Raw genomic sequence first — 20531 nt, 5'->3', positions numbered from 1 at the left:
AAATGTGGCGGTGGTCGCCACGTTAGGGTCTGCGGGGGCCTGCTGAGGTGGCCTGCGGCCAAGCCGCCCCTCAGGCTGTGGCTGGCCCTGGCACCGCCCACCTCTGGGTCGGAACTACGGTGGGCCTGGGAGGGGGCGTCGAGCCCGTTCGCGCCGTATCCCTCCGCCCCCTTCCCGACACCCTCGCGGCGAGTGGTTCTTGCTGCATCCTGCGCAGCCCCTGCCGGGTTTGGTGCAGAGGCGTGGGGGGCGGGACGCCTCTTTGCAATTCCGATCGCACGGAGAGCGGTGGGAGTCCGAGTGACGAGCTGCCAGAGGAGAGGAGAGGAGAGGAGGGGGAGGCCGACGACCTGGGCCCTGAGCCTGTGAAGGCAAGTGGGGGAGTGTGCGGGGAGTCGAGGTGGTCCCCCATGTCGGTCGGCTGACAGCCTGCCCCCAAACCCTGACCACCTGGCAAGGAGGCGGCGACCCGGTCGGAGCGGGTCCCTGAGAGGTGTGTACTGCCCGCGGACCCCTGGCGACGAGGAGACCAGGAGGCGGCGACCGGCGCGTGTCGGGCTGAGCCGAGGGCGGAGGGGGTGGCCAGAGTGGCACCGTGAGATCGTCTAGAGGCCAGCCGCGCGGACCGTTCCCAGCCAGCTGTCCAGGCGCCCGCGCCCCGCCCTCGACAGTGTCTGTGCCCAAGAGGGCTGTGGGGGAGGCTGCTGCGGGAGAAATGGCGGAGCGGGAGCTGGGGTGGGGGGGCGGCCGGGGATCGCGTTTGCTACTCGGGAGCCCTGGTTCCGGAAAGGGGCCTGTGGGGCCCTGCGTCCTGGGTGCTGTCCCTTCCCACAGGCTCCTGGTTGATGTCAAAGTCTCCTGTCTGCGCGGTAGGTGGATTCTGCAGAAGGGCAACCCCGAGTGGGTGTTCTAAGAAACCAAAATGAAATGTTCGTCTGCCTTTTAATTCAGCACTGTTTTATTGCCTTCCATATTTAGATTCCCACACCATTTCAGTGCAAGCAAATGGCCAGGATGAGGAGTTGGTGGAATTGGACAGCAAGGGTCCATGTAAATAAGTAGTGTAGTATTAATCCACCTGTTTCTTTCAGGATCGACTTTCTTAACGCTCCAGTTCACTTTAAGTAACATGTTGATGTGTGAGAATGGGGGTTTATTAGCACAGAAGGTAATCTTTCTGAAGGGTGTATTTAGAACATTTAGAGTCAGTCTGCTTCCTCACTTTCTAGTTCTGGAAATCCAAACTCCATCTCCAACCTCCCCTCACAGCGCCTTTCATTTTGGTACAGAAGCAGCCCCACAAGATTTTGTGGCATTTATGATGGTGAATATCAGAGGCACTATGAGAGTTAGGAGACTTCATTTACTTAGTTCCTGATTCTCAAAAAGAAGGTGTTGGAACCTAAATTCTGGTAATCTGTTCATTAACCTGATATTTTTCTGCCATTATCCACATATTCTCTTGGTGTTTTGCTGAATGTACTTCCTTCTTTCTGTAGGGTGTGACTTTACTCCAGCTAGACAATTCTTTGGTTGGAAAGATAGCCTCTCCTGAGGACCTCTGGCGTGTGTACAGGTTGGCAGAGGTGGTGAATGAGGTAGGATTTAAGTATGAATGGTTAAGGGGGTGGGTCATGCAAAGATGGCATTGAAATAATAGTCCCCATTATCTTCCCTGCCTGTTTTCTAAATACAGTTGCTTATGTTCCACTATTTATTACTGCACCTCATATTTTTGTTCAGGGAAAGGGGTATGGCCTCTGCTGGAAAAATGACTGACTTCAGATTTGGGAGGAGTTATGATCAGATAGGCTGCAGGTCTTGGGGAATGTCTGGGGAGTCATTGGGAAGGAGCAGACAGGTAGGAGACATTTAACATGGCCTTGAATATACAAAAACATATGTTACAACCCTTGTCATGGGTATTGGGCCATCTCGGTCTCTTCTGTTTTCTTTCCTCTGTCGTCTTATCTACCCATAGGTCTGTTCCTTTTTAAGTTCCTGTAGAGAACCATAGGTAGCTGTTCACGTGGAAGTTAAGAAAGAGAATAAAAATTACTCACTTGGATCCAAATTGGGTGTGAGTTTGAGCACCCTGTTGATTGGGGGTGAGGGTGGCTGTTGGCAAGTGGTTCAGACCAGATCACACCTTGAACTCATTGTTTTCCAACTTTCCAGACACCTCTGCCTTCCCATTTGTATACAAGTAATGGGGGTGCAGTGAGCTAGGATGGTGTGTATAGGGTAATTGGTGGATATTGGGGCAGGAAATGGGGAGGGAAGCAGTGAGGAGGACCAAGGAGGCCAGAAGTGTTATATATCCAAAGCCCTAGATTTGGAAAAGCAGGTATTGGGTTTAGAGACCAGAGTGCAGATCTGCCTACCAAATACTCAAAATTCCAGTCCTGCCTGTATTTTTGTTCACAGGTCTGCCTATGGGTTTGCTATAGGGCTTATCAACACTGAAAGCAAGGAAGGAGGAGAAAATTGCACTGGATCAGTACAGGCTGTTGTGAAGTCTGACTGGATAGACCTATAGGGTCTAGTGGTATATACCAGCATGGGTCCAAAGGGGTTAGGCGTTCCTTAGCCTCTCTCACTCTCAGCAAGCTTTCCTACCATCTCTGTTCCTGTTTGATGCAGAGAAAAGAATGGTAATGCTGGGCAGGACACTGTCGGGCATTAGTGGGATTATGCAAGGGCTAAAAAAAGGTAGCAGAGTTTTCTGCTAATCCATTTCTCCTACCACACAATCCATCTCTACTCTCTTATGACCTTCTGTGTGGCTGTCTGCATAAAGAAACACAATTAGAGGAGACTCAAAGCCCATTTCTTTCCTCCGTTTCAGGTCCATCTCCAGTGCTGGCTGTGGTGGCCTTGGATTGGCAGAAAACCATCACCTTCAACAGGTCCGCACTCCAGAACCATCCTCCTCCTCCAGCCTGAATGTGCCTCTGCCCTTTGTCTGTATCATTGACAGAGACTGTGTTTGGAAAGGGGATTGAACTGACTATTGACTCTAATTCTTGCTACCACATTTATCCCTGACCCAGTAAAAAAAGTGTTAAGATATCTATTTGGGACACGTTGAGAACCAAGGCCAAGACTGGACAGGGTTGTATAACTGGGCTTCAACCATGACCGGGGCTAAGAATAAGGCTAGAGCCCAGGCCAAAACTGAAAAGCGGGCTGGTGTACAGGCTAAAGCTAGAGCAGAGAGGGAGGCTACTGCTGTAGTCAGACCTGTAGCCAAGACCCGGGCCAAAGCAAAAGCCAAGAGAGGGTCTAAGACAGATGCAGTGGCAGAGATGAAGGCAGTGTCTAAGAACAGAATTGTTGCTGAGAAGAGGGAAGAAGCCGTGTCAGAGCCTAAGGCTCTGGTCAAAGCCACGGCAGATTATAGTCCCAAGGCTGAGAATGAGGCCACTGGCTCCACATGTAAAGATGAGGCTGGTTCTGCCTGGTTCTGGACTGGGGAAGAGGCTGATACCAATTCGTGGTTCTGGAATGGAGAAGAGGCTGATAATCGTTCAAAGGCTAAGGACGAAGATAAAGCTAATATCGGTGCCCACGTCTCTGCTGAGGAGTTGGAGGCTGTGGCTGGGACCAGTTGTAAGCCTAGGTCAGGGGCTGAGGAGGAGGAGGAAGAGAATGTTATCGGGAGCTGGTTTTGGGAAGGAGATGATACTAGTTTTGACCCTAATCCTAAACCTGTGAGCAGGATAGTTAGGCCCCAGCCAGTGGATGAAATTAATGAAAAAAATAGGCCCAAAGACTGGTCTGAGGTAACTATCTGGCCCAAAGCCCCTGCTGTAACTCCAGCAGTGTTAGGATACAGATCCCAGGTCCCATCTGAGACAAAGTCTCCTTCTTATATTGTTCTGGCCTCAGCTGAGGGAAATTCCCATTCTTTGCCTGTGGCAACATCCTGCCCTTCTAGGAGCACTCGCTCATGCTCACAGCCTATCCCTGAGTACCCATTTGGTTCTGACCCTTGCATCCAGACCATAGATGAGATTAGATGCCAAATCAGGATCAGGGAGGTTAATGGGATTAAGCCATTTGCTTGCCCTTGCAAAATGGAATGCTACATGGATTCTGAGGAATTTGAAAAACTTGTTAATTTACTTAAGTCAACTACTGATCCTCTCATCCATAAAATAGCACAGATTGCAATGGGTATCCATAATGTTCATCCATTTGCCCAAGAATTCATTAATGAAGTGGGTGTAGTCACACTTATTGAAAGCTTACTCAGTTTTCCTTCCTCTGAAGTGAGAAAAAAGGCTGTCATTACTGTGAATCCTCCTTCCAAGGATGAAAGACAACGCAAGATTGAATTACATGTTAAGCATATGTGTAAGGAAACCATGTCTTTTCCCTTGAACTCACCTGGGCAGCAATCTGGATTAAAAATACTAGGGCAACTAACTACTGACTCTATCCATCACTACATTGTTGCCAGTTACTTTTCAGAACTTTTCCATTTGCTGTCCCTAGGAAATCGTAAAACCAGAAATCTTGTTTTGAAAGTTCTTTTGAATATGTCTGAAAATCCAGCTGCAGCCAGAGACATGATCAATATGAAGGCATTGGCAGCATTAAAACTCATCTTTAACCAGAAAGAAGCAAAAGCCAGTCTTGTTAGTGCTGTGGCCATATTTATTAACATAAAGGAGCATATCAGAAAGGGCTCGATTTTAGCTGTCGATCACTTGAGTTATAATACACTCATGGCTATTTTCCGTGAAGTTAAATGGATTATTGAAACAATGTAAAATGAGCCAGAAATGAAAGAGAACACTCTGTATATCAATCTCCAAACTAACGGGATGTACATTCCCAAAGAGCCTTTGCATAATGTTATAGTTATTACAGTGTGCGCATTATATATTACATCTTTAACGTGATGTTACCTGTGACAGGCCTCTACGTTTGAGCTAGACTATTTGGGGGGTATCAAATGAATATTATAGTTTGGAGCTGAAAATGTGTGTTGATTTCTATCTTGTCTAGATTGGTAGATTGTTTACATTTAACTTAAGATACTGAACCAGTTCATCATAAGTTAGCTAGCTTGTTCATTGGTATCTGCTTAGATCTATTCGTGGCTTCAAATGGCAAATAAAGAAAATATCCTTGAATTTGTAATCTAGTAGCAGAAATAAGAAATAATATATACACACAGAGATAACTAACAGTACCTAGAGTGTGTGTGTGCGTGCGTGTGTGTGTGCGTGCGTGTGTGCGCTCATTGCCAAATGTGCCCTTTCAATAGAAGGCAGGTGTTGCTATAGGCTGTTCAATGTAAGAAGAATTACTATTTTTCCTCTATTTCAGCTGTATCAGACATCCATTCTACAACATAGAAATGGTCCTGAATCTCAGACAAAATGTAATATTTGTTCCTTTTTTTTATTTTGCTACTACATTTATAACTCTTAAATTTAGACTGTTTCATTTATCTCAAAGTCATCTCACAGAAGAGAAGGAAGGTAGGTATAGGGAGGAAACATTTTGTGAGTGCATACTGTATGTCAAGACACTGCGTCAGCACTATATCTTACAAGTTTTTTCCTCTACTCACAGTGATTCTGTGAGCTAGGTGCATGTTTTTTAATTAGAATTCATTATTCTAGGTATCCTCCAATGAGAATTAGAGAGGCTAAATACTTTCTCCTATACTCCCATAGCAGGCAGGTGGCATAGCTGATTTGTCTGACACCAGGACCCATCTCACTGCACTACTAGTCCTTCACTTTTTTAGGTGGTGGCTTCAAAGTTCAGATACCATTTGGTTTTAATGGCTTAATTCTGCAGTGGATGATGTCCTGCCAGGTGTTACAATTCTTAACTTCCTCCAATTGCACATGCCCATTAGGCATTTGGCTATACCTGGCCTGGAGGTCAGGAGAAAAGTCTGAGATAAATGTATGGATTTTACCTGTCAGGGTCTAAGAAAGAGTAGGTGCCCAAAACTTTGTTGAACGAGTAAGATGTAGATTTTCATTTGTCATCAGCAAATGAAACTTGCTATGTATTCTTCCAATCTTTCTAAGTACGTGTCCTTTTTTACAAAAGACCGAAAATCATTCTGTATGTTGTTTCATACCCTGCGTTTAAAAAGGTAATTGCTTTCTTCCTCCTTGCAAAATAATACCTTAATTTTTTCTTTACTATTTATGATTTATTCTCCTGTGTGTCATGTGAAAGGCTAAAGAACTCCATTTTTTACTAGTAGGCAAGCCCAGTTTCTGCATTTGTACAAGCTAAAAGTGTACAGAATAAACTTAACTGGGGAATTTTAGACCCAGAACTGTAGCTTCAACAACACAGAACAGGAAAGCTGGGAAAGAGGCTGCTGTCTCAACCTGTAAGGTAGTAATTCCTGAAAGACCGTAATGGTCCAGAACATTCCCAGGACTTTTGGGCTACGGCTGTGTCCTCTAAGACTCATGTTAGGAATTAGAACCCCTGGTCTGAGCTGAAGAGAAAGTCCCTATGTGTGAAAATATTATTATTAGGTTATATGCTTTGAGATTTTCAGACATTTAAGAACCTAAAACAAGATGGTATTGTAAATGCTGTTTGTAACTTGATTCCTTCCCTTTGCCCACTAACTGTATATTGTAAACACCTTTCCATGTCAGAAAATATGCTTATACAGCATATTTTTGAATCTCTTAATGTTTTTCCTTTGTTAACAGTTGATGTATAGTATTGTAATCTTTAATCGCATATTCTCAGTATATAATATGCATACATTTATTCATTTACAAAAGTAGCATAGTATTCTGCAATTCATCTTTTCCTCTTAACAATTATCTTTCCAATTTAGTATTATACAGATCTACCACATGCTTTTTATTTAATAGCTTTATTGAGATAAAATTGACTTACATTAAACTGCATATTTAAAGTGTACAATTTGATAAATTTTGACATGTATACACACAGGAAACCATAACCACAATCAAAATTACCCCAAAAGCTTCATAATGACACATTGTAATCCCTCTCTCCCACCTCTCTCTGTGCCCTCTGACCTGTAGGCAACCACTGATCTGCTTTTTGACAATATAGAATTTTTTTCAATTTCTGTAATTGTATGTAAGTAAAAATCACACAATATTTACTCTTTTGGGGGGAGTCTGGCTTATTTCATTTATTATAATTATTTGAGATTCATTCAGGTATTGTGTGTCTCAGTAGTTTGTTGCTTTTTATTGTCACGTGATATTCCAGTGTATGGCTTTACCACTGTTTGTCTATTCACCTGTTGATGGACATTTGGGTTGTCAGATTTTGGCTGTTACATTAAAACTGCTATGGGCATTCGTGTGCAAGTGTTTCTGTGTACATAAGCTTTTGTTTTACTAGGATAGATGCCTAAGAGTGGAAGAGATGGGTCATATGGTAAGTATATGTTTAACTTTTACATTTTCCAAAGTGGTTAGACCATTTTACATTCCTACAGCTGTGTATGAGAATTCTGATTCCTCCACATTCTTGCCAACACTTGGTATGGTCGGTGTATTAGTTTGTTTTCTGTTGCTTATGTCAGAATAACTGCAACTGAGTAATTTATAAAGAAATAAAACTTATTTCTTACAGTTTTGGAGGCAGGGAAGTTCACGGTCCAGGGGGTACATTTAGTGAGTGCCTTCTTCTGGGTGGGAACTCTCTACAGGGTCCCATGGTGATGCAGGCAATCCCATGGCAAGAATGGCAAGAGCACTTTCATGTGCTCTCTTTATAAAGCTACCACTACCCATCCATGATAACCCACTAAAGCATTAACCCATTAATGCATTAGTGGGTTAATCTGTTTATGAGAACAGAGTCCTCACGATCCAATCACCTCTCAAAGGCCCTACTTCTCAAATACCACAATTGGATTTCCCACCCTCTTAACACTGTTACAAGTAGGATTCAGTGTCCAACACATGAACTTTTTTTTTTTTTTTTTTTTTTTTGTCGTTTTTTTCGTGACCGACACTCAGCCAGTGAGTGCACTGGTCATTCCTATATAGGATCCGAACCCGCGGCAGGAGCGTCGCCGCGCTCCCAGCGCAGCACGCTACCGAGTGTGCCACGGGCTCGGCCCCAACACATGAACTTTTGAGGGACACAGCATTCCACCCCGGCCCCCAAAATTCATGTCCTCTTAAATTTTATCCATATCTCATAGTAATTCTAATTTGCATTTCCTCAATGATTAATGATGTTGAACATCTTCATATGCATATTTACCATCCATATATCTTCAGTAAAGTGTATGTAAATCTTTTGCCCATTCTTTTTAAAATCAGCTTGTTGATTTTTATTGCTGATTTTTAAGAGGTTTTTATATATAGTGGGTACAAGTCTATTATCAAATACTCCCAGTAGGTTGTCTTTATTCTCTTAAAAAATGTCTTTTGAAGGGCAGATTTTATTTTTTATTATTATTTTTAATTGACATAATAATTGTACATATTTATGGGGTGCAATGTGATATTTGGATACACGTATACAATGTGTAATTTTCAAATCAGAGTAATTAGCATATCCATCTCCTCAAATGTTTGTCATTTCTTTGTGTTGGAAATATTCAAAATCCTCTCTTCTAGCTATCTGAAGTTAGCAATAAATTGTTAACTGTAGTCACCCTGCAGTGCCATAGTATACTAGAACTTATTCTTCCTATCTAGCTGTAATTTTGTAACCATTGACCAACCTATCCCTATTCTCCCTCCCCCTTTCCTAGCCTCTACTAGCCACTATTCTATTCTCTACTTCTATGAGATCATTTTTTTTAAAGCTTCCTCATGAGTGAGAACATTTCTCTTTCTGTGCGTGGCTTATTGCACTTGACATAATGTCCTCCAGACTCATCCATGTTACTGCAAATAACAGGATTTCATTCTATTTCACAGCTGAGTAGTATTTCATTCTGTATATGTACCACATTTCCTTTATCCAACCATCTGTTGGTGGACACTTTGGCAGACTCCATATCTTGGCTATTGTGAATAATGTTGTGATAAACATGGGAGTGCAGGTACCCATTTGACAAACTGATCTTCTTTCCTTTGGATATATACCCAGTAATGGGATTTCTGGATCATATGGTAGTTCTGTTTGTAGGTTTTTGAGGAACCTCCAGACTGTATTCCATAATGGCTGTACTAATTTACATTCCCACCAACAGTGTATAAGTTTTCTCAAAAGCACAGGCAACAAACGTGAAAATAAACAAATGCAATCATATCAAACTAAAAAGCTTCTGCACAGCAAAGGAAACAATCAACAGAGCAAAGAGACAACCTGCAGAATGGGAGAAAATACTTACAAACTTCATCTGAGCAGGGATTAATATCCAAAATATACAAGGAACTCAACTCAACAGCAACAGAAAAATGATCTGATTTAAAAATGGGCAAATGAGCCAAATAGACATTTCTTAAAAGAAGACATACAAATAGTCAACAGGTATATGAAAAAATGCTCAACTTCACTAATAATCAGGGAAATGCACATCAAAACCACAACGAGATATTATCTCACCCCAGTTAGAATGACTATTATCAAAAAGACAAAAAATAAATGCTGGAGAGGATGTGGAGAAGTTTTTCAATTTTGGGCTTTGCAAAGATTTTTATCTTATATATCCTAAAAGTCTTACAGTTTTAGTTTTTACATTTAGATCTGTGATGCATTTTGAGTTAATTTTTGTATGTCATTCAAGTTATAGGTCAAAGTTCATTTTTTGGCATAGCAATATCAAATAGTTGTAGAACCATTTTCTGAAAAGACCTCTTTCTCCACTGGCTTGCCTTTGTATCTTTGTAAAAAATCAGTTGTCCTTGTATGTGTGGGTCTATTTCTGGACTGTTTATTCTACTCCATTGATCTGCTTGTGTATCTTGATCCCACTGTCATTCTTTGTCTTAATTACTGTAGCTTTATAATGTCTTGAAATCAGCCAGTGTGACTCCTCTAACTTTATTGCTTTTCAAAGTTATTTTGAAGGCCGGCCCGTGGCTCACTCGGTAGAGTGTGGTGCTGATAACACCAAGGCCACGGGTTCGGATCCTATATAGGGATGGCCGGTTTGCTCACTGGCTGAGCGTGGTGCTGACAACACCAAGCCAAGGGTTGAGATCCCCTTACCGGTCATCTTTAAAAAAAAAAAAAAAAAAAGTTATTTTGATAATTCTTACCTTGTATTTCAATATGAATTTTTGAATCAACTTGTCAATTTCTACAAAAACTCCAGCTGGGATTTTTATTGGAATGGCTTTAGGTCGATAGATCAATTTGGGGAGAACTGACATCTAACAATATTGGTTCTTCTAACCCACAAATAAAATATATCTTTCCACTTATTTAGGTCTCCTTTAATTTGTCTCAGCAACATTTTGTAGTTTTCATGCAACATGCTTTTCAGCACTTGCATAGATTCTTTTCATGGTTCTATCACATGTTATTTAATCAATCCCTTAGTGATGAACACTACAGGATTGTTTTCCTGTGAGAATTGATGCTGCAGTGAGCATCCTTGTTTATATCTTCACACCTCTTTGAATATTTCTGTATGATAAATTCCTTGAAGTGGAACTGCTTTGTCAAAGATCACAAATGGCTGCACCACCCAGCCGAACACCACCAGAAATGTGCCCGTATTTGAACAAGGTGGGCTTATTACTTGTTGCAGTGAGGGAGAACACACACCGTGGAGAATTACGGGGTACTTCAGTAAGAAAATTTTAGAAATTACTTATTGTAGGGTTTGGGCTTGTTTTAGGTTATTTAGGGGAAAGTGTAAGGAAGTGAGGTTTTATTATGGATTAAAAGCTACCCGGAAACATGAGTAATTCTATGATTTGGTATGTAAATAAATCTCACACTAGAAGGGGAAGACTGGGCCAATGCTAAAGTCGTAATAGGTAAAGAAGCAGCAGTCACTGATATTAGCCAGAATAGGGGAGTATTTCATCATTTGTATAATTGGGACAATGTTTTTCTGTATTCATACATAATTACAGAGTGGTCTTGTTTTTGTCTTGGCACATCACATTCAGAGTCGCCTTGTCTAATATTAATGTTCTGTGAAATTGTTTATATTCAACGAGAGAACACTGGGGCTTAGCTGTGAGTGCAGGCCAGAATGTGACAGTTTAATCATACCTCTATATTCCATTGGGTTAACTCTAGGCATATGAGGATGGGCCCCATTACCTAGTGGGGGGAGAATAGTGTGGTATGTACATATGCCTATCGCTTGGCCTATTTTCTTTACACCTCCTCATTGCTTCTCTTCCTCTGTGATCTCCAAATTCAGGACCTTCCAAGGTCCTGAATGAAGACTTTAGCTGTACTGACATTGTGTTAGAGACTTCAGGCCCTAAATTCTGCTATGGACCCACAATCAGGCAACAGCCACAGACAGTAGACTAGCAAGTGATGTACACATGAGCATAGCTCAAAACAGAATGGGGGTTATTAATGAGGCAAGTACAAGCTTTGCACTGAACAGAACTGCTTTCCAGTTACAGTTTTATAAAGATAATATAAATGTATTTCAAGCTCTTTGGATTAAAGAAATTGGTCATTATTTTATAAAATAAGCTTAGAGAAGCATCATAATTAATCATAAGACAATAAAAGTCTCAGTACAGCAACATGCAAATTTTGCTTTAAGAGATTTTAGGGCCCTCTTAGTTTATCTCTGGACACCTACTTTCAGCAGATCTTCTGAAAAACCTCCTAAAGGTGCCATGTCCTTCTCAATAGCCATTGCCAAGGTTTCCCTGAAGGAAAAATAAACTCCAGAAACTTGCAAAATGGAACAGCCACTTGTTGGGTACAATGCAAACTAAACTCGATTGTTCTCAGGTTGTGGCACCCAAAATTAGGCAAGGTATAAAAGACTTGGGTAGAAATATTTTCCTTCTCCAGAAGTTGTAATATTCAATATGGGAAGAGGAAACCCCTGCTGCTCCCCACATGCCGGTTAGGTCCTTTGTGGGAAGCTCTGAAATATGTCAGGAACAAACAAAATGCCTAGTATATTAGCAATGGGTAAGATGAAGAGTGATGCAGAAAGCAATAATGTATTTCCAGGTGCTCTGCTTTGAACTATGAAATAGTGTTACTCCCTCTCCTTATTGATAAAGGAATGTTATTTTAATGTGAAATAGCCACTAGGCCCATGGTTTATTATGTAGCTTTCATTTATAGCTGTGCTATTGTAGTTTAAGAATACAAAGCATTATTCTTTCATCAGAACCATCTTGATTCTACAAAATATGACAATGGGATAGGAGATTGAGTGCACTCACTAAGAAACATCAAAAGATAAGTGCACACAAATACTGTCTTTTAGAGTGACCCCCATGGAAAGCCATACATTTTTGCTGTAATTGTTTGAAACATTGAAATTGCCTTCAGAACCAGTTTCTGAGTCATACAAGGGGACTGTATTAGTCCATTTTCTGCTGCTGATAACAGAATACCTGAAACTGAGTAATGCATAAAGAAATGAAATTTATTTCTTACAGTTTTAGAGGCTGGGAAGTTCAAGGTCCAGGGCACACAGCTGGTGAGGGCCTACATGGTGGGAACTCTCTGCAGAGTCCCATGGCAATGCAGGCAACCACATTACGAGGGCTAGGGAAGAGCACTTGTTAATGTGTTCACTTGTTCTCCCTATAAAGCTCCCAGTCTAGTCCCTGATAATCCATTAAACCATTAACCTATTACTTCATGAATGGATTAATCCATTCATAAGAACATAGTTTTCATGACCCAAATGACCTCCTAAAACACCCACCTTTTAACACTGCTACATTGGGGATCAGTCTTCCACCAGAGCTTTGGAGGGGACATTTAACGCACATCAGACACCAAGACCATTATTTTATAGCCATGACTATATAGTAAATATTTCTGTTCTCTAGATCAGTGCTTTCCAATCTTTGTCACGTCATGACACACACAGAAAATGAGAATATTTGTACTGGGACAAACAGACACATCTGTTCTTTACGAAAAATTTCAGAATCAAAATGGAGCCATTTGTGCTAAAACCGCTGACACTAGAGCAAGGGAAAGACCATAAAGGGGGAAGTTCTCATGCACTTATGCCTGATAAACAGGAACTATCACAAAGGACTCTGCAAAGCCACAATCTTGCATAGAGGTCATCACAACCTTAATAAGAAATACTTCTGCAAAGACATCTGCTCAGCAACTGCCTGTCTAACCTCAGACTGGTGTCACCCTTGTTATTGATCCTTGTAGCTAAGGAAAATTATCCCAAAACAATTAAGTAATCCTCCAACACTTTTTTTTAAACCTTTTGTTTTCCTTTACCTCTTTGAATACCCACAAAGTTTACCATGGCACACTTATTTCCATTGCAATGCCTTATTCCTGAATAAACATCCTTTCCTTTTAGTCAGCCTCTCTTTGTTATTTAGGTTGACATCTTCCTTGAAGTCATCAGCCCTAGGCACCTCAACTGCCTCATTCCCGCTGTAAGCACTCTGAGCACTGAGGGAAGTAGTATCTCTGGCACACCTATAACCATTTCCAGCATGTCAGTGGGATGCAGTACCCCAGGTCAGTGGTTTTCAATCTGTGTTTCCTAGAATCCTAGGACTCCCTTGGAAAACTTCAGAAGGCACAACAGAGTTTAAGGGGGATTCCAAGTGTGTTGGACCTGTGCTCCACACCACCTTCAATCAAAACAGCTTAGCTTTGGGGTTACATGTAATAGTGTGTTTGGAAAAAAGGTTTCCCCTGTAAAAAATTGTTGTGACCACTTCTATAGATATCCATCCGCCTTTTAAAAGAATCTGGCATCTTACGGTTGAATTGCCTTTCTGCATATTCCTAAAACTGACAGTATCACTGCATTTTTTCAGTTGACAGAAATCTATTCTTGTTACCCAAAAGATTGCCCTGTGTTGAGGCTTTACATAATTTATTGAAGACTCTAGCTAATATTTTTATAGTCTGAAAACATACATAAATTCCACTTTTGAGGAAGTATGTCACACATAGCAGGCCAGAGTAAATAGTAGTTTTGAATGTATGTCCCAAATTCATCTTTCTCGGCAATTTTGATGCCAGGGTTCTCAACTCCTTTGCCTTATTTTATTTCTGCCAAAACCATAACCCTGTACTGTACACACTCATTTGTGCAAGTGTTCCCCTAGGACAAGTTTCTAGAAGTAGGATTTCTACGTCTGAGTAAAACATTTTTTATTGTTGGTGGAGGTGTAAAATAGTGATTCTCATCCCTGGTTGCATTAGAATCACCTGGAGAGCTTTTAGAAAATACTAATGATCAGGCTTGTTGAGCTCTCAGGCTGATTTAATTCGTCTGAAGAGGAACTTGAGCCTTGATAATTTTTAAAAAAGCTCTCTAGGTGATTCTAATGTGCAGTCAGATTTGAGAATTAGAGAATGAGTCAGATTTGAGAATTAGAGAATGAGGCAATCTCATAAACGATTGCAGGTAGAAGAGGATAACTTGTTATTACCCCTTTTGCCAATATCTATTAACATATAAATGTTCATACTTTTGAATGAGAAATAAATTAATAGATATTTATCCTGTGGAAAATGCATAAAAGAGGGAAAAGATACTGTATAAATATGTAAATTGAAGCATTGTTATATTTTTAAAAGCTGGAAATATTCAAAATATACATGAATAAGAGATTAGTTCTAAATAATTTACAATAATTCAATAATATAGGATCTTATGCATTAGTTAAAAATGATTGAGATCTACATGTACTAAAGCATAATCTTCTTTTTGAAAAATAAGATGCAAACAAAAACATTGCATCAAAAATCTAACTGATTGTAACTAGTGGAAAAATTAATATTTTGTTTTTGTTTATTTCTAATTTTTTAGGTAAACAAATGCTACCTTAATAAAAAAATATAAACTTGCGGAGAAGATCTGATATGGAAGCATTTGTCACACAAACAGATGAGGATAGACCCATAAAGAAAATATCAATTAAATGGCACTTCTCTAGGGGTGAATTATCAGAGCAAGATACAAAGTCGAATTTCAAGTACCCATATTAGTCTAGGAATTACAAAAATATCATAAATGGAAAGGTGTAAATATGAGCTAAAACTTACAATAATCCCCCAAGTAAATCAGATATTTAAGTAATGCAGAACCTTTCCTCATCAAGCTGATTAAGGGGTATAATCTCCCAAGGTGTTGTGAGGCCAACAGGAAAGTGGGTGTTTCATAATCATTCAGAACCCAAGAAATCTGATAGACGCAAACGCTGAAAGTGTATAATGAGAAGAGAAAAGCTGCTTTGTTTTCTGGAGGAAATGGTCAAGGGAGGTGGGAAATCACACACATTACTGACGATTCAGAGTCAGTTTACATGTAGACACCAGACTTTCTTTAAAAAAAATGACTGCATCAAATAAGTCTTGTCTAAAGCAAAAAAAAAAAAAAAAATAAAAAGAAGGGAGAAGGCATGCCCACCGAATGACCGCGTGGGCATCCCAGATAAGCACTGCCACCGCCGCTGCCCCCACAACCCGGCCCCAGCTCTAGGCTGTTGGGAAAAAAATAGGAAAATGGTCAGGGCCCCTCAGAAGTTCAGAATTTTGCCGAGCATTTGCTGTAAATATCCTCAGGTGTTCCTTCTTACTACTTAATGTAATTGTGTATGGGCCCCTAGGTGTCCAGGGTTATGGACTTAAGTATAAAAGACTAACAGCTGTGATCCACTGTGCTTCTCAGAACTCTCAGAGAAGCCACTAGGACAGCTGCTCCTAGATCTTAATAAAACCCATTCATTTTTCTATACCCATGGCTCCCAGGACCTTTTATTTTCCTATTACCTAACTCACAGACCCGCGTGTGGAGGGTTTGTGACCCAGTCTGTGCAACAGACTCAAGGGGTCTGTAAGCCTTCGCTTTACACAGGCTCATGCACCTGCCACGAGCCCCCAGAGAAGGCACACCCACAGAATAACTGCTTGTGATCCCCAGGTGAGTGCTGCCACTGCCACTGCCACTGCCACTGACGCAGCTCCCAGTGACCTGGCCCTGGCTCCAGGCACCTGGCCAGGCATTGGCCTACACACCTGCCTCAAGCCTGGAGGAGACATACCCACCTCATATTCAAGTGCTTGAATACAAGAAGAGTAACCAGCAAGACCTACAAATAGAGGAGAAAGTCTTTCCCCTCATAGCACACACCAGAGTAATAGAAGAAACAAGTGTCCTACCAGATGACCAAACATCAATGAAAAAATACTAGGACCACAAACAAGAAAATATGACACCACCGAAGGAATTTAGTAATTCTCAAGTACCATATCCCATAGAGCAGGAAACTCTTGAGATGTCTGAAAAAGAATTTTGAGTGCTGATCTTAAGAAAACTCCAAGAGATAAGAGAAGAATCAATTAAAGAACACAACAAAATAAGAAAAAAATATCCAGGACATGAATGAGGAAATTTACAAAGAGATTAATACCTTAAAAGTGAATGTAACAGATCTCCTAGAGCTTGAGTCACTCAATGAAATAAACAGAACAGAAAGCTTGAGCAGCAGGCTAGAGCAAACACAAGAAAGAGTTTCAGACCTCTAAGATGGTCTTTTTGAAATAATCAAAGAAGATTAAAAATAAAAGGAAAAAAGAATTAAATAAAATGAGATCTAGCAGACAACCTCAAGCACACAAACATCCAAATCATGGGTATTCCAGAAGGGGAGGAGAAAGGAAAAGGCATTGAAAATCTATTCAAGGAAATAATAACAGAGAATTTCCTGGGTATAGGGAGAGATGCAGACCTTCAAATCCAAGAAGTCCAAAGATCCCCAAACAGATTCAGTCTAAAAACACCCTCTCAAGACACATTGTAGTCAAACTGGCAAAACTCAAAGAGAAAGAGAGAATTCTAAAAGCAGCAAGAGAAAAGCATCAAGTCACCTATAAAGGAGCCCCCATCAGATTAACAGACTTCTCAAATAATCCTATTAAAAAATGGGCAAAGAAGATGAATAGACACTTTTCAAAGGAAGACGTACAAATAGCCTACTGGTATATGAAAAAATGCTCAACATCTCTAGTCATCAGAAAAATGCAAACCAAAACCACATTGAGATATCATTGCACCCCAATTAGATTTGCTATTATTAAAAAGAACAGGAACAACAAATGCTGGTGAGGATGTGGCACAAGGCGAACTTTTCTACACTGTTGGTGGGACAGTAAATTAGTACAGCCATTATGGAAAACAGTATGGACATTTCTCAAACAACTACAGATAGAGCTACCATATGACCCAGCAATCCCACTACTGTGTATATATCCAAAGGAATGGAAATCATCATGTTGAAAGGATACCTGCACTCCCATGTTCATTGAAGCTCTATTTACAATAGCCAAAATATGGAACCAACCCTAATGTCCAATGATGGACGACTGGATAAGGAAAATGTGGTATATATACACAATGGAATACTACTCAGCCATAAAAAAGAATGAAATTCTACCATTTGCAGCAACATGGATGAGTCTTGAGAATATTATGTTAAGTGAAATAAGCCAGACAAGGAAAGAGAAATACTGCATGTTCTCACTTATAACTGGGTGGGAGGGAGGGAGGGAAAGAGGGAAAGAAGGAAGGAAGGAAGGAAGGAAGGAAGGAAGGAAGGAAGGAAGGAAGGAAGGAAGGAAGGAAGGAAGGAAGGAAGGAAGGAAGGAAGGAAGGAAGGAAGGAAGGAAGAGAAAAGACCTAAATAATTCCTTGAACTTTCAGAATACTAGACATGGGGGTGAGGCTGTAGGGGGGTGGTGGTGGTGGGGGTTGGGGAGGGATAGGGTAAAGGACATAAAGAAAAATCACAATTTGTAATAATAATATGCTTATAATAAATAATATTTAAAAAAGAAAAAACGAAAAGAAAATTATTATGTTTTTATCATAAAATTATTATGTTTTAACCACAGAAGCATTTGGTTACTAAATGGTCTGTGGCTTTATATTGAGTAGGACCTCCCTAGACAGCTAGGACTATTCTGTTGAGTAAAGTATGATTGAAGCAAAAAGTAGCTAAGGAAAACAACTCTTATTTTCCCCCTGTAACTGACATTCTGTACACCCTCTGGTTAAGGCAATATGAGTCCAGCATCAAAGGACACATTGATTAATGATCACCATAAGAAGTCACTACCACCTGCAATCCTACAATGTAAAAAACTGAGCACTTAGCCAGTACTATGGGTTCATTTATTACGTGAATAAAGGAATGCATGAATGAGGTATGAGGTCCTAGATATTGACAAAAACAATTTTCCATCTTTAAAATGGAAGTTGAGAACTAAACATTGTTTCCTTAGCCAGCTACCTCTGCCACCAGTAATTTTATTCATGCAAAAATACCTTGAGTGGAACATATGTTTTTGAGATATTTCAAACTATGATAGAAACAATGACTTGAATTGGAGCAGCACCTTTCTTCAGTCATCATTCACAAAACCCAGCACCAATCATGCAAATCTCATCATTCAAATGAACCAATTCAAACCATACACGTGAGCTTCTTGCCAAACGTTCTGTATACCTAGGGACAATAGAGGGGTTTTTGTTTGTTTATTAACTATTAATTACTGTTGGATCTTATAGATGTACAATTTTAAATAATACCTTTATTTGGCATTATATTCTATATAATATACTATGAGAATAAAAGTATAAGTTTATTTTCTTTGAATATTTAATAAAAAATAATTAATTAAAAATTCCTTTCTTTACCTAGTGATTTGAAAATCCCACTTTCATCATAATAAGCATTTATAAATACTTTGGTCTCTCTCTGGGCTCTCTATTCTATTTCATTAAATTATACATTCTTGTATTGGTTTTCAGTATTCTGACCTTGCAATTTGTTTTAGTATAAAACAAATTTTTCTCTTTTCAGAGAAAGTGCCTCTTCATTATGCTTCTTAATGGCCATCAGGGATAGGTGGTATTGTTTCTGTTTCTGATGCAAGTAAAGAGGGGTGGGGTGATTTACTCAATGTCATAAAATGAAAATGTGGTTGAGAATAGCCTTGGAACCCAGACTTTGTGCCTCTCATTATAGTGTTCTGTTTGGCAGCACCATTTTTTTGCTTTGTTATTTTGTGGGATCTTGTCTCTTTGTAACTTGAAGGACACACCAACACCAAGTTCTCTTGCTTCTCTGCTGCTCACCCAAAGGGTACACGGATTACATAGAAGTGGGTGATCTTTTCGTCCCTGTCCCAATATATCACCCTCAATATTCTACAACACAAAAATGATACCATAGGTCATATATAATGTAAATATGTGCTTATTTCTCTTCCTGATGTATTTATTGTTGTCCTTATTTGATAGATGGAGAAATTAGGCTGAACAAAGTTAAGAAACTTCTCAGAGGTTATATTGCTAATTAGTGACAGAGTCAGAATTAACATATAATTTTGTCTAATTTCAATGGCTGTGTTTCCAACATTTAGTGAATCCTCCCTTACACATTCCAGTTTTTTAAAGCCCAGGTACCGGCTGGTGTAAACTTTAACTGGTATGGTGCCCATATTGTATCATTAACATATAGATACTTGCACAACACTCCTGGAGAAAGACAATACTGGTAACGTGCTTACTCTTTTCACAAAAGGACTGAATCTGGGAGACATACTTTGTCTCCCAAGTACCAGGGGCAATGATAAGAGCATAAACACCAGGACTGAGGGAAGGGCAGGATTTCTTAACTATCTTCCATGTGCGAGGCCTCATGCTAAGTACTTTATGTACAGTATCTCATTTCACCATCTTCATCCATATTTCCTAAAGGAAACTGCTTCCAAGATAAAGTCACTTGCCCAAGTTTACAGAGCTGTAAGTGGTAGCCTAACTGCTGTATCATTATTTTCAAGACCCTGAAACATTTTGTGTTACATTTATCATGTTATTTTTCACTGCCCTTGTATCACTGGTAGGTTCTCAGTAAAATATTTACTGGTCAATTATTGAACAAAGATGAATAAATTAATTTGTTGAGTGCAAAAAAAAAATAGGCTAGAAATTAGATACTCCCTTTACAAAATAGCTTCAGATTTTTTTTTTCTCCTGCTTTTCCTGCACGTCTGTCCAAAATAGGCACAAAAATCCAAATGGGAGTGTTTTAGTCCGTTTTGTGCTGCTATGAGACTGGGTAATATATAAAGAACAGAGGTTAATTTGGCTTACTATTCTGGGACAGCTGCACAGGCCTCAGACTGCTTCTATTCATGGTGGAAACTGGCAGGCAGCCAGCAATTAGAAGCAGATCTTATGGCGAGAGGAAGCAAGAGAGAGAAAGCAAGAGAAAGAGAGAGGAGGTGCCAGGGTCTTTTTAAGCAACCAGCTCTGGCGGGAACTAATAGAGTGACAACTTACTCATTAATCCCCCCTCCCCCAGGGAGAGCATTAATCCATTCATGAGGGATCGGCCCCCATGACTCAATCAGTTTCCAAC

General features: G+C 40.2%; 1 protein-coding gene across 3 annotated transcripts in view; it reads left to right on the top strand.

The window, feature by feature from the left end:
• The window catches only part of GPRASP3 (G protein-coupled receptor associated sorting protein family member 3), an 81712-nt gene extending 75047 nt beyond the window's left edge, over positions 1-6665 (top strand). The window contains exons 1-3 of one of the 3 annotated variants that reach the window (XM_063083185.1): positions 835-869; positions 1500-1598; positions 2849-6665. In XM_063083185.1, coding sequence (XP_062939255.1) covers positions 3138-4778 — 1641 coding nt within the window. In that variant the 5' untranslated portion in view covers positions 835-869; positions 1500-1598; positions 2849-3137 and the 3' untranslated portion in view covers positions 4779-6665. Of the gene's footprint in view, positions 1-834; positions 870-1330; positions 1413-1499; positions 1599-2848 lie in introns of those variants that run through there. The other 2 variants (XM_063083186.1, XM_063083184.1) reach the window with 2 other exon arrangements.
• Positions 6666-20531: the final 13866 nt, after the last annotated feature.

Source organism: Cynocephalus volans, chromosome X, assembly GCF_027409185.1.
Source record: "Cynocephalus volans isolate mCynVol1 chromosome X, mCynVol1.pri, whole genome shotgun sequence".
NCBI classification, from domain to species: Eukaryota; Metazoa; Chordata; class Mammalia; order Dermoptera; family Cynocephalidae; genus Cynocephalus; species Cynocephalus volans.
The sequence above is the reverse complement of the archived record's forward strand: the minus strand, read 5'-3'. Positions and strand labels throughout refer to the sequence as shown.